This window comes from Oncorhynchus gorbuscha, unplaced genomic scaffold, assembly GCF_021184085.1.
Source record: "Oncorhynchus gorbuscha isolate QuinsamMale2020 ecotype Even-year unplaced genomic scaffold, OgorEven_v1.0 Un_scaffold_1349, whole genome shotgun sequence".
NCBI lineage: Eukaryota > Metazoa > Chordata > Actinopteri > Salmoniformes > Salmonidae > Oncorhynchus > Oncorhynchus gorbuscha.
This window is the reverse complement of record NW_025746149.1, coordinates 138,163-152,500: the sequence shown is the minus strand read 5'-3', so window position 1 is coordinate 152,500 and position 14,338 is coordinate 138,163. Positions and strand designations below refer to the sequence as shown.

The window sequence follows — 14,338 nt, the reverse complement described above, 5'->3', positions numbered from 1 at the left end:
CACACACACACACACACACACACACACACACACACACACACACACACACACACACACACACACACACACACACACACACACACACACACACACACACACACACACACACACACACACACACACAGAGAGAGCAGCAGGTTATGTTAGAGAGTGGAATATCCCCATGGATACAAAACACTTTGTAGTCACCGTGGCGATGACAAGAGGGGAAGGATGTTATTGTCCTAAACACAGCCTCTGGAACAACAGGCTGTAAATCACACAGAACGAAGTCCTCAAACACTTATGAACACATTAAAGACTAACGCTGGGGTTCCAAATGTCACCCTATACTGGGGCCCGGGACAATACCTGTATCACATTTATAACCTGTAGGAGACTCAGCTCTTTAGTCCATATAAACCTGTAGGAGACCCAGCTCTTTAGTCCATATAAACCTGTAGGAGACTCAGCTCTTTAGTCTTTTATAAACCTGTAGGAGACTCAGCTCTTTAGTCTTTTATAAACCTGTAGGAGACTCAGCTCTTTATTCCATATAAACCTGTAGGAGACTCAGCTCTTTAGTCCATATAAACCTGTAGGAGACTCAGCTCTTTAGTCCATATAAACCTGTAGGAGACTCAGCTCTTTAGTCCATATAAACCTGTAGGAGACTCAGCTCTTTAGTCCATATAAACCTGTAGGAGACCCAGCTCTTTAGTCCTTTATAAACCTGTAGGAGACTCAGCTCTTTAGTCCATATAAACCTGTAGGAGACTCAGCTCTTTAGTCCATATAAACCTGTAGGAGACTCAGCTCTTTAGTCCTTATAAACCTCTATCCTCGGTTGCAACACTCACTACCGAGTTCCAAACTGCCTCTGGAAGCAACGTCAACACAAGAACTGTTCGTCGGGAGCTTCATGAAATGGGTTTCCGTGGCAGAGCAGCCGCACACAAGCCTAAGATCACCATACGAGATGACAAGCGTCGGCTGGAGTGGTGTAAAGCTCGCCACCATTGGACTCTGGAGCAGTGGAAACACATTCTCTGGAGTGATGAACCACACTTCACTATCTGACAGTCCGACGGATGAATCTGGTTTTGGCGGAAGCCAGGAGAACGATACCTGCCCCAATGCATAGTGCCAACTGTAAAGTTTGGTGGAGGAGGAATAATGGTCTGGGGCTGTTCTTCATGGTTCGGGCCCCTTAGTTCCAGTGAAGGGAAATCTTAAACCTACAGCATACAATGACATTCTAGATGATTCTGTGCTTCCAACTTTGTGGCAACAGTTTGGGGAAAGGCCCTTTCCTGTTTCAGCATGACAACGCCCCCTGACACAAAGCGAGCTCCATACAGAAATGGTTTGTCGAGATCGGTGTGAAAGAACTTCACTGGACTGCACAGAGCCCTGACCTCAACCCCATCCAACACTTTTGGGACGAATTGGAACGCCAGGAGACTCTCTAATACAGTTCATCAGACAGGAGACTCTCTAATACTGTTCATCAGACAGGAGACTCTCTAATACTGTTCATCAGACAGGAGACTCTCTAATACTGTTCATCAGACAGGAGACTCTCGGTTCATCAGACAGGAGACTCTCTAATACTGTTCATCAGACAGGAGACTCTCTAATACTGTTCATCAGACAGGAGACTCTCTGCTCATCAGACAGGAGACTCTCTGTTCATCAGACAGGAGACTCTCTGTTCATCAGACAGGAGACTCTCTAATACTGTTCATCAGACAGGAGACTCTCTAATACTGTTCATCAGACAGGAGACTCTCTGTTCATCAGACAGGAGACTCTCTAATACTGTTCATCAGACTGGAGACTCTCTGTTCATCAGACAGGAGACTCTCTAATACTGTTCATCAGACAGGAGACTCTCTGTTCATCAGACAGGAGACTCTCTAATACTGTTCATCAGACAGGAGACTCTCTGTTCATCAGACAGGAGACTCTCTGTTCATCAGACAGGAGACTCTCTGTTCATCAGACAGGAGACTCTCTGTTCATCAGACAGGAGACTCTCTAATACTGTTCATCAGACAGGAGACTCTCAGTTCATCAGACAGGAGACTCTCTAATACTGTTCATCAGACAGGAGACTCTCTAATACTGTTCATCAGACAGGAGACTCTCTGTTCATCAGACAGGAGACTCTCTGTTCATCAGACAGGAGACTCTCTAATACTGTTCATCAGACAGGAGACTCTCTAATAGTGTTCATCAGACGGGAGACTCTCTAATACTGTTCATCAGACAGGAGACTCTCTGTTCATCAGACAGGAGACTCTCTGTTCATCAGACAGGAGACTCTGTTCATCAGACAGGAGACTCTCTAATACTGTTCATCAGACAGGAGACTCTCTAATACTGTTCATCAGACAGGAGACTCTCTGTTCATCAGACAGGAGACTCTCTAATACTGTTCATCAGACAGGAGACTCTCTAATACTGTTCATCAGACAGGAGACTCTCTGTTCATCAGACAGGAGACTCTCTGTTCATCAGACAGGAGACTCTCTGTTCATCAGACAGGAGACTCTCTAATACTGTTCATCAGACAGGAGACTCTCTAATACTGTTCATCAGACAGGAGACTCTCTGTTCATCAGACAGGAGACTCTACTGTTCATCAGACAGGAGACTCTCTGAGAGACTCTCTAATACTGTTCATCAGACAGGAGACTCTCTAATACTGTTCATCAGACAGGAGACTCTCTAATACTGTTCATCAGACAGGAGACTCTCTAATACTGTTCATCAGACAGGAGACTCTCTGTTCATCAGACAGGAGACTCTCTAATACTGTTCATCAGACTGGAGACTCTCTGTTCATCAGACAGGAGACTCTCTGTTCATCAGACAGGAGACTCTCTGTTCATCAGACAGGAGACTCTCTGTTCATCAGACAGGAGACTCTCTGTTCATCAGACAGGAGACTCTCTAATACTGTTCATCAGACAGGAGACTCTCTGTTCATCAGACAGGAGACTCTCTAATACTGTTCATCAGACAGGAGACTCTCTAATACTGTTCATCAGACAGGAGACTCTAATACTGTTCATCAGACAGGAGACTCTCTGTTCATCAGACAGGAGACTCTCTAATACTGTTCATCAGACAGGAGACTCTCTGTTCATCACTGTTCATCAGACGGGAGACTCTCTAATACTGTTCATCAGACAGGAGACTCTCTGTTCATCAGACAGGAGACTCTCTGTTCATCAGACAGGAGACTCTCTAATACTGTTCATCAGACAGGAGACTCTCTAATACTGTTCATCAGACAGGAGACTCTCTAATACTGTTCATCAGACAGGAGACTCTCAGTTCATCAGACAGGAGACTCTCTAATACTGTTCATCAGACAGGAGACTCTCTAATACTGTTCATCAGACAGGAGACTCTCTAATACTGTTCATCAGACAGGAGACTCTCTGTTCATCAGACAGGAGACTCTCTAATACTGTTCATCAGACAGGAGACTCTCTAATACTGTTCATCAGACTGGAGACTCTCTAATACTGTTCATCAGACTGGAGACTCTCTAATACTGTTCATCAGACAGGAGACTCTCTAATACTGTTCATCAGACAGGAGACTCTCTAATACTGTTCATCAGACAGGAGACTCTCTGTTCATCAGACAGGAGACTCTCTAATACTGTTCATCAGACAGGAGACTCTCTGTTCATCAGACAGGAGACTCTCTGTTCATCAGACAGGAGACTCTCTAATACTGTTCATCAGACAGGAGACTCTCTGTTCATCAGACAGGAGACTCTCTGTTCATCAGACAGGAGACTCTCTAATACTGTTCATCAGACAGGAGACTCTGTTCATCAGACAGGAGACTCTCTAATACTGTTCATCAGACTGGAGACTCTCTGTTCATCAGACAGGAGGCTCTCTAATACTGTTCATCAGACAGGAGACTCTCTAATACTGTTCATCAGACAGGAGACTCTCTAATACTGCTCATAAGACAGGAGACTGTTCATCAGACAGGAGACTCTCTAATACTGTTCATCAGACAGGAGACTCTCTAATACTGTTCATCAGACAGGAGACTCTCTAATACTGTTCATCAGACAGGAGACTCTCTAATACTGTTCATCAGACAGGAGACTCTCTAATACTGTTCATCAGACAGGAGACTCTCTAATACTGTTCATCAGACAGGAGACTCTCTGTTCATCAGACAGGAGACTCTCTAATACTGTTCATCAGACAGGAGACTCTCTAATACTGCTCATCAGACAGGAGACTGTTCATCAGACAGGAGACTCTCTAATACTGTTCATCAGACAGGAGACTGTTCATCAGACAGGAGACTCTCTAATACTGTTCATCAGACAGGAGACTCTCTAATACTGTTCATCAGACAGGAGACTGTTCATCAGACAGGAGACTCTCTAATACTGTTCATCAGACAGGAGACTCTCTAATACTGTTCATCAGACAGGAGACTCTCTAATACTGTTCATCAGACAGGAGACTCTCTAATACTGTTCATCAGACAGGAGACTCTCTAATACTGTTCATCAGACAGGAGACTGTTCATCAGACAGGAGACTCTCTAATACTGTTCATCAGACAGGAGACTCTCTAATACTGTTCATCAGACAGGAGACTCTCTAATACTGTTCATCAGACAGGAGACTCTCTGTTCATCAGACAGGAGACTCTCAGTTCATCAGACAGGAGACTCTCAGTTAATCAGACAAGAGACTCTCTAATACTGTTCATCAGACAGGAGACTCTCTGTTCATCAGACAGGAGACTCTCTGTTCATCAGACAGGAGACTCTCTAATACTGTTCATCAGACAGGAGACTCTCTAATACTGTTCATCAGACAGGAGACTGTTCATCAGACAGGAGACTCTCTAATACTGTTCATCAGACAGGAGACTCTCTGTTCATCAGACAGGAGACTCTCTAATACTGTTCATCAGACAGGAGACTCTCTGTTCATCAGACAGGAGACTCTCTAATACTGTTCATCAGACAGGAAACTCTCAGTTCATCAGACAGGAGACTCTCTGTTCATCAGACAGGAGACTCTCTAATACTGTTCATCAGACAGGAGACTCTCTAATACTGTTCATCAGACAGGAGACTCTCTAATACTGTTCATCAGACAGGAGACTCTCTAATACTGTTCATCAGACAGGAGACTCTCTAATACTGTTCATCAGACAGGAGACTCTCTAATACTGTTCATCAGACAGGAGACTCTCTAATACTGTTCATCAGACAGGAGACTCTCTAATACTGTTCATCAGACAGGAGACTCTCAGTTCATCAGACAGGAGACTCTCTGTTCATCAGACAGGAGACTCTCTAATACTGTTCATCAGACAGGAGACTCTCTGTTCATCAGACAGGAGACTCTCTAATACTGTTCATCAGACAGGAGACTCTCTAATACTGTTCATCAGACAGGAGACTCTCTAATACTGTTCATCAGACAGGAGACTCTCTGTTCATCAGACAGGAGACTCTCTAATACTGTTCATCAGACAGGAGACTCTCTGTTCATCAGACAGGAGACTCTCTAATACTGTTCATCAGACAGGAGACTCTCTGTTCATCAGACAGGAGACTCTCTAATACTGTTCATCAGACAGGAGACTCTCTGTTCATCAGACAGGAGACTCTCTAATACTGTTCATCAGACAGGAGACTCTCTGTTCATCAGACAGGAGACTCTCTGTTCATCAGACAGGAGACTCTAATACTGTTCATCAGACTGGAGACTCATCAAACTGGAGATACTGTTCATCAGACAGGAGACTCTCTGTTCATCAGACAGGAGACTCTCTAATACTGTTCATCAGACTGGAGACTCTCTAATACTGTTCATCAGACAGGAGACTCTCTGTTCATCAGACAGGAGACTCTCTAATACTGTTCATCAGACAGGAGACTCTCTGTTCATCAGACAGGAGACTCTCTAATACTGTTCATCAGACTGGAGACTCTCTAATACTGTTCATCAGACAGGAGACTCTCTGTTCATCAGACAGGAGACTCTCTAATACTGTTCATCAGACTGGAGACTCTCTAATACTGTTCATCAGACAGGAGACTCTCTGCTCATCAGACAGCAGACTCTCTAATACTGTTCATCAGACAGGAGACTCTCTAATACTGTTCATCAGACAGGAGACTCTCTGTTCATCAGACAGGAGACTCTCTAATACTGTTCATCAGACAGGAGACTCTCTGTTCATCAGACAGGAGACTCTCTAATACTGTTCATCAGACAGGAGACTCTCTAATACTGCTCATCAGACAGGAGACTGTTCATCAGACAGGAGACTCTCTAATACTGTTCATCAGACAGGAGACTCTCTAATACTGTTCATCAGACAGGAGACTCTCTAATACTGTTCATCAGACAGGAGACTGTTCATCAGACAGGAGACTCTCTAATACTGTTCATCAGACAGGAGACTCTCTAATACTGTTCATCAGACAGGAGACTGTTCATCAGACAGGAGACTCTCTAATACTGTTCATCAGACAGGAGACTCTCTAATACTGTTCATCAGACAGGAGACTCTCTGTTCATCAAACAGGAGACTCTCTAATACTGTTCATCAGACAGGAGACTCTCTAATACTGTTCACCAGACAGGAGACTCTCTAATACTGTTCATCAGACAGGAGACTCTCTAATACTGTTCATCAGACAGGAGACTCTCGGTTCATCAGACAGGAGACTCTCAGTTCATCAGACAGGAGACTCTCAGTTCATCAGACAGGAGACTCTCTAATACTGTTCATCAGACAGGAGACTCTCTAATACTGTTCATCAGACAGGAGACTCTCTAATACTGTTCATCAGACAGGAGACTCTCTGTTCATCAGACAGGAGACTCTCTAATACTGTTCATCAGACAGGAGACTCTCTAATACTGTTCATCAGACAGGAGACTCTCTGTTCATCAGACAGGAGACTCTCTAATACTGTTCATCAGACAGGAAACTCTCAGTTCATCAGACAGGAGACTCTCTGTTCATCAGACAGGAGACTCTCTAATACTGTTCATCAGACAGGAGACTCTCTAATACTGTTCATCAGACAGGAGACTCTCTGCTCATCAGACAGGAGACTCTCTAATACTGTTCATCAGACAGGAGACTCTCTAATACTGTTCATCAGACAGGAGACTCTCTAATACTGTTCATCAGACAGGAGACTCTCTGTTAATCAGACAGGAGACTCTCTAATACTGTTCATCAGACAGGAGACTCTCTGTTCATCAGACAGGAGACTCTCTAATACTGTTCATCAGACAGGAGACTCTCTGTTCATCAGACAGGAGACTCTCTAATACTGTTCATCAGACAGGAGACTCTCTAATACTGTTCATCAGACAGGAGACTCTCTGTTCATCAGACAGGAGACTCTCTAATACTGTTCATCAGACTGGAGACTCTCTGTTCATCAGACAGGAGACTCTCTGTTCATCAGACAGGAGACTCTCTAATACTGTTCATCAGACTGGAGACTCTCTGTTCATCAAACTGAGACTCTCTAATACTGTTCATCAGACAGGAGACTCTCTGTTCATCAGACAGGAGACTCTCTAATACTGTTCATCAGACTGGAGACTCTCTAATACTGTTCATCAGACAGGAGACTCTCTGTTCATCAGACAGGAGACTCTCTAATACTGTTCATCAGACTGGAGACTCTCTAATACTGTTCATCAGACAGGAGACTCTCTGCTCATCAGACAGCAGACTCTCTAATACTGTTCATCAGACAGGAGACTCTCTGTTCATCAGACAGGAGACTCTCTAATACTGTTCATCAGACAGGAGACTCTCTAATAATGTTCATCAGACAGGAGACTCTCTAATACTGTTCATCAGACAGGAGACTCTCTAATACTGTTCATCAGACAGGAGACTCTCTGTTCATCAGACAGGAGACTCTCTAATACTGTTCATCAGACAGGAGACTCTCTAATACTGTTCATCAGACAGGAGACTGTTCATCAGACAGGAGACTCTCTAATACTGTTCATCAGACAGGAGACTCTCTGTTCATCAGACAGGAGACTCTCTAATACTGTTCATCAGACTGGAGACTCTCTGTTCATCAGACAGGAGACTCTCTAATACTGTTCATCAGACAGGAAACTCTCAGTTCATCAGACAGGAGACTCTCTGTTCATCAGACAGGAGACTCTCTGTTCATCAGACAGGAGACTCTCTAATACTGTTCATCAGACAGGAGACCCTCTAATACTGTTCATCAGACAGGAGACTCTCTAATACTGTTCATCAGACAGGAGACTCTCTGTTCATCAGACAGGAGACTCTCTAATACTGTTCATCAGACAGGAGACTCTCTGTTCATCAGACAGGAGACTCTCTAATACTGTTCATCAGACAGGAGACTCTCTGTTCATCAGACAGGAGACTCTCTAATACTGTTCATCAGACAGGAGACTCTCTAATACTGCTCATCAGACAGGAGACTCTCTAATACTGTTCATCAGACAGGAGACTCTCTAATACTGTTCATCAGACAGGAGACTCTCTAATACTGTTCATCAGACAGGAGACTCTCTGTTCATCAGACAGGAGACTCTCTAATACTGTTCATCAGACAGGAGACTCTCTAATACTGTTCATCAGACAGGAGACTCTCTGTTCATCAGACAGGAGACTCTCTGTTCATCAGACAGGAGACTCTCTGTTCATCAGACAGGAGACTCTCTGTTCATCAGACAGGAGACTCTCTCTAATATTGTTCATCATCTCTTCTCTTCACTTCTTTGTCTACTCTATTATAATCCTCATAAAGCAATGCTCTCTCTGTTCTGTCTAGTGCGTCTCTCTCTCTGGGGGGGGGGTTGAATCACTGAGGCAGAACGGACAGAACGGAGGAGAGAGACAGAGAGATGGAGGGAAGGAACGAGGGAAGGAGGGAGGGCTCAGTGACTGTCAGCTCAGGGAGAAGTATCCCCGGGGAGGAGTAAAGGTTTTGAGGAAAACAAGAAAAGAGAGAGACAGAGAGAGAGAGAGAGAGAGGAGAGAGAGAGATAGAGAGAGAGAGAGAGTCTGAGAGAGAGAGAGAGAGAGTTCCTCTCTGTCTGAGAGAGTCTGAGAGGACAGGGAATGTTGTTTTGATGTGAGGGTGGTGGCTGGATTGTGGGGAAAAAGAAAGAGAGAGATGAGGAGGATGAAAGGAGAGGTTCCTCTCTGAGAGAGAGTTCCGCTACTACTGTTCTGTTCCTGTCTGTTCCTCTCTGTTCCTCTCTGTTCCTGTCTGTTCCTCTCTGTTCCTCTCTGTTCCTCTCTGTTCCTGTCTGTTCCTGTCTGTTCCTCTGTTCCTCTCTGTTCCTCTCTGTTCCTCTCTGTTCCTGTCTGTTCCTGTCTGTTCCTCTCTGTCTGTTCCTCTCTGTCTGTTCCTCTCTGTTCCTCTCTGTTCCTCTCTGTCTGTTCCTCTCTGTTCCTGTCTGTTCCTGTCTGTTCCTGTCTGTTCCTGTCTGTTCCTGTCTGTTCCTCTCTGTTCCTCTCTGTTCCTCTCTGTCTGTTCCTCTCTGTTCCTGTCTGTTCCTGTCTGTTCCTCTCTGTCTGTTCCTGTCTGTTCCTGTCTGTTAATAAGTGTTCCTGTCTGTTTCTGTTCCAGGAGGAGATTTCTCCGGGAGTCCCTATTCCCACCCTCAGTATTCCACATACAACGAGTCCTGGAGATTTCCAAACCCCAGCCTGTTAGGTAAGGAACCACTCGACCAATCATGGACATGATTAAATCACCAATTAACCAATCAACCATTCAATCTCAACTCAAAGACCTCCCCTATTTCTCCTTTTCGTGCCCCTATTTCTCCATTTAGTGCCCTATTTCTCCATTTAGTGCCCCATTTCTCCATTTAGTGCCCTATTCCTCCATTTAGTGCCCTATTCCTCCATTTAGTGCCCTATTTCTCCATTTAGTGCCCTATTTCTCCATTTAGTAAAACCAAATGCATGCTTTTCAACCGATCGCTGCCTGCACCCGCATGCCCGACTAGCATCACCACCCTGGATGGTTCCGACCTTGAATATGTGGACATCTATAAGTACCTAGGTGTCTGGCTAGACTGCAAACTCTCCTTCCAGACCCACATCAAACATCTCCAATCGAAAATCAAATCAAGAGTCGGCTTTCTATTCCGCAACAAAGCCTCCTTCACTCACGCTGCCAAGCTTACCCAAGTAAAACTGACTATCCTACCGATCCTCGACTTCGGCGATGTCATCTACAAAATGGCTTCCAACACTCTACTCAGCAAACTGGATGCAGTTTATCACAGTGCCATCCGTTTTGTCACAAAAGCACCTTATACTACCCACCACTGCGACTTGTATGCTCTAGTCGGCTGGCCCTCACTACATATTCGTCGCCAGACCCACTGGCAACAGGTCATCTACAAGTCCATGCTAGGTAAAGCTCCGCCTTATCTCAGTTCACTGGTCACGATGGCAACACCCATCCGTAGCACGCGCTCCAGCAGGTGTATCTCACTGATCATCCCTAAAGCCAACACCTCATTTGGCCGCCTTTCGTTCCAGTACTCTGCTGCCTGTGACTGGAATGAATTGCAAAAATCGCTGAAGTTGGAGACTTTTATCTCCCTCACCAACTTCAAACATCAGCTATCTGAGCAGCTAACCAATCGCTGCAGCTGTACATAGTCTATCGGTAAATAGCCCACCCATTTTCACCTACCTCATCCCCATACTGTTTTTATAGTTTTTATTTATTTACTTTTCTGCTCTTTTGCACACCAATATCTCTACCTGTACATGACCATCTGATCACTTATCACTCCAGTGTTAATCAGCAATATTGTAATTATTCGCCTACCTCCTCATGCCTTTTGCACACATTGTATATAGACTCCCCCTTTTTTTCTACTGTGTTATTGACTTGTTAATTGTTTACTCCATGTGTAACTCTGTGTTGTCTGTTCACACTGCTGTGCTTTATCTTGGCCAGGTCGCAGTTGCAAATGAGAACTTGTTCTCAACTAGCCTACCTGGTTAAATAAAGGTGAAATAAAAATAAAATAAAAATTAGTGCCCTATTCCTCCATTTAGTGCCCTATTTCCCCATTTAGTGCCCTATTTCTCCATTTAGTGCCCTATTTCTCCATTTAGTGCACTACTTTAGACCAGAGCCCTATGTGTGAGTTTGATATCACTGGAGGTAGAGGTCAGGAATTCAGGCTGTGCCTGCCACCAGGTTAGCGGGGGGGGTTAGAGGTCAGGGATTCAGGCTGTGCCTACCACCAGGTTAGCGGGGGGTTAGAGGTCAGGGATTCAGGCTGTGCCTACCACTAGGTTAGCTAGGGGGGGGTTAGAGGTCAGGGGTTCAGGCTGTAGCCTGCCACTGACTTAGATTGACTGTAGTATTGTGTCCATAGAGATGATTTAACGGGGGGTTAGAGGTCAGGGTTATACTGTAGTCTACACTGACTGTAGATTGACTGTAGTATTGTGTCCATAGAGGATTTAGCGGGGGGTTAGAGGTCAGGGGTTATACTGTAGTCTCCACTGACTGTAGATTGACTGTAGATTGTGTCCATAGAGATGATTTAACGGGGGGGGGTTAGAGGTCAGGGGTTATACTGTGTCCACTGACTGTAGATTGATCAGGGATTGTGTCCATAGAGATGATTTAACGGGGGGGGGTTAGAGGTCAGGGGGAGTTCCAGACTGTAGATTGACTGTAGTATTGTGTCCAGGATTTAACGGGGGGTTAGAGGTCAGGGGTTATACTGTAGTCTCCACTGACTGTAGATTGACTGTAGTATTGTGTCCATAGAGATGATTTAACGGGGGGTTAGAGGTCAGGGGTTATACTGTAGTCTCCACTGACTGTAGATTGACTGTAGTATTGTGTCCATAGAGATGATTTAACGGGGGGTTAGAGGTCAGGGTTATACTGTAGTCTCCACTGACTGTAGATTGACTGTAGTATTGTGTCCATAGAGATGATTTAACGGGGGGTTAGAGGTCAGGGGTTATACTGTAGTCTCCACTGACTGTAGATTGACTGTAGTATTGTGTCCATAGAGATGATTTAACGGGGGGTTAGAGGTCAGGGGTTATACTGTAGTCTCCACTGACTGTAGATTGACTGTAGTATTGTGTCCATAGAGATGATTTAACGGGGGGGTTAGAGGTCAGGGGTTATACTGTAGTTGTTGTTGCTTCCACCATTTTAAAGTAGTCGACCGGGTGGGGATTCCTATGAGGGCTGGGGGGGTTGGAAGCGATCAGTCTTATGATCAATGTCTTCTTCTTCTTCTAATAGGATGCTATGGTTTGTTAAATGGTTTTAAACTATATGACCGCCATCTAGTGGCCACAATAAATTCATGCCACACGATATATATATATATAGTTCAGAGCCTCAGCCCTGGAGGTGGCAGAAAATCAACAATATTAGATTGAGCCTCTTTTTCAAATATACAAGAAGAAGAAGAAGATGGACTACTTCGAAATGGAGGAGAAGGCCTCAACGTCCGCTTGCCCCACCCCCCCTCCCCCGTGCTGTCGCAGACGCCACTATTGGGAGTTAACTAACCTTATGGTTGCGGTTTGTGTTAGAGATTAAAGGTCAGGGGTCAGAGGTCAGGGGTGTTAGAGGTTATTAACCTGTAGTGATGTCCTCTCTCTCAGTGTTCCAACAGGACTATGGGTCTCTCCTGGGGACGGAGATCGGATGTTCCTCTGGGCTCTTCACCGCCAGCCAGACGGGACAGATGCAAGGTGGGATTTTTTTGTCGTTTGGGGGAGCAGCACACTGTAGCCCTGTGCTTTCAGACAGTCGAGTGGAATTACCTGTAGTACAGACAGACAGGCAGACAGACAGACAGACAGACACAGACAGGCAGACAGGCAGGCAGGCAGGCAGGCAGGCAGGCAGGCAGGCAGGCAGGCAGGCAGGCAGGCAGGCAGGCAGGCAGACAGACAGACAGACAGACAGACAGACAGACAGACAGACAGACAGACAGACAGACAGACAGACAGACAGACAGACAGACAGACAGACAGACAGACAGACAGACATAGTGATGAGGCTGACAGGTAGAGAGGTACAGGGGAGGGAGGAGGTGTCAGTGTGTGATTGATGGATATGACAGGGACAGGTATTCGCGAGGGGAGTGTGTGGCACAGGGGATTAGAAGTAGCAGCACTGTGTGTGTGTGTGTGTCATGTCAACTATAACAATGCTGTTCACACCCAGCCACTAACTCACTAACTCAGTGTGTGTGTGTGTGTGTGTGTGTGTGTGTGTGTGTGTGTGTGTGTGTGTGTGTGTGTGTGTGTGTGTGTGTGTGTGTGTGTGTGTGTGTGTGTGTGTGTGTGTGTGTAGGGTCGCCGTACTACTACAGCACGGCATCGCGAGGGGCGGGACCGGCTGCCACGGCAACTGCCTCCGCCTACGACCGCCACTGACCCCGCCCATCAACGATGAAGAGGAGGATGAGGAAGAGGAGGAAGAAAGGAGAGATAGCACCAGCACTGTCCAATACTAGCCTGCCTACTGACGGAGGAGAAACAGGAAGGAGGGAAGGAGAAAGGAGAGGAAGAGGAGGAAGTGGATGAAGAGGAAGATGAGGACGAGGAGGAGGAAGATGAGGAGTAACAGAAAGGAGAGAAGGGGAGAGGAGGAGGAAGTGGATGATGACGAGGAGGAGGATCTGCTTTACATCAGTAAACTCCCGACTGCACACTTTTGATTGACACTCGATCCGACCAATCCCTGCTGAGCTGAGACACTGACCTATTGCTATTGCACCTGTTATGATAACGTGGATGGATGTACCCACAGAGACTGATCCCAGGTCAGATTAGACATTTTACCACCTAATGGGTAGGGTTAGGATCTGGGGAGGGCAAGCTGATCCCAGGTCAGATTACACATTTTACCACCTAATGGGTAGGGTTAGGATCTGGGGAGGGCAAGCTGATCCCAAGTCAGATTGTTGGTATATACACCGGACTGTCGTCCCAGAGCTCTCCTAGTTGTCATCCTGCCCCTCTGACCAGGGACTGATTCAGACCTGGGACACCAGGTAACTAGACTGTCTTGGCCAATCACTGACATTAATCAATTAATCAATTAATCAATGAACTACTATCTAGGGAGACGAGACACCCAGCAGAGTTAAAGACCCGGGGACATGGAGCTGGACAGTCTCCACATTACAGCCTGATGCAGAGGGTCCCAATAGTATCCCCTTTCTCCTGAAGTGTACACTCGTTCACTACAAATCTAAAACCATTGGTTTGGTTAGAGGCCTTTTGTTGTTTTGTGATACCAG

At 45.7% G+C, this 14,338-nt stretch overlaps 1 protein-coding gene across 2 annotated transcripts in view; it reads left to right on the top strand.

Moving 5' to 3' along the window:
* Nucleotides 1-14,013, top strand: part of LOC124022344 (paired box protein Pax-5-like) — a 16,449-nt gene extending 2,436 nt beyond the window's left edge. The window contains exons 2-5 of one of the 2 annotated variants that reach the window (XR_006836367.1): nucleotides 9,649-9,735; nucleotides 12,690-12,779; nucleotides 13,387-13,858; nucleotides 13,925-14,013. Coding sequence is in view for 1 of the 2 variants with exons in the window: in XM_046337267.1 (XP_046193223.1) it covers nucleotides 9,649-9,735; nucleotides 12,690-12,779; nucleotides 13,387-13,469 (260 nt within the window). In the remaining variant the exon portion in view is untranslated. Of the gene's footprint in view, nucleotides 1-9,648; nucleotides 9,736-12,689; nucleotides 12,780-13,386 lie in introns of both variants that reach the window. The other variant, XM_046337267.1, reaches the window with a different exon arrangement.
* Nucleotides 14,014-14,338: the final 325 nt, after the last annotated feature.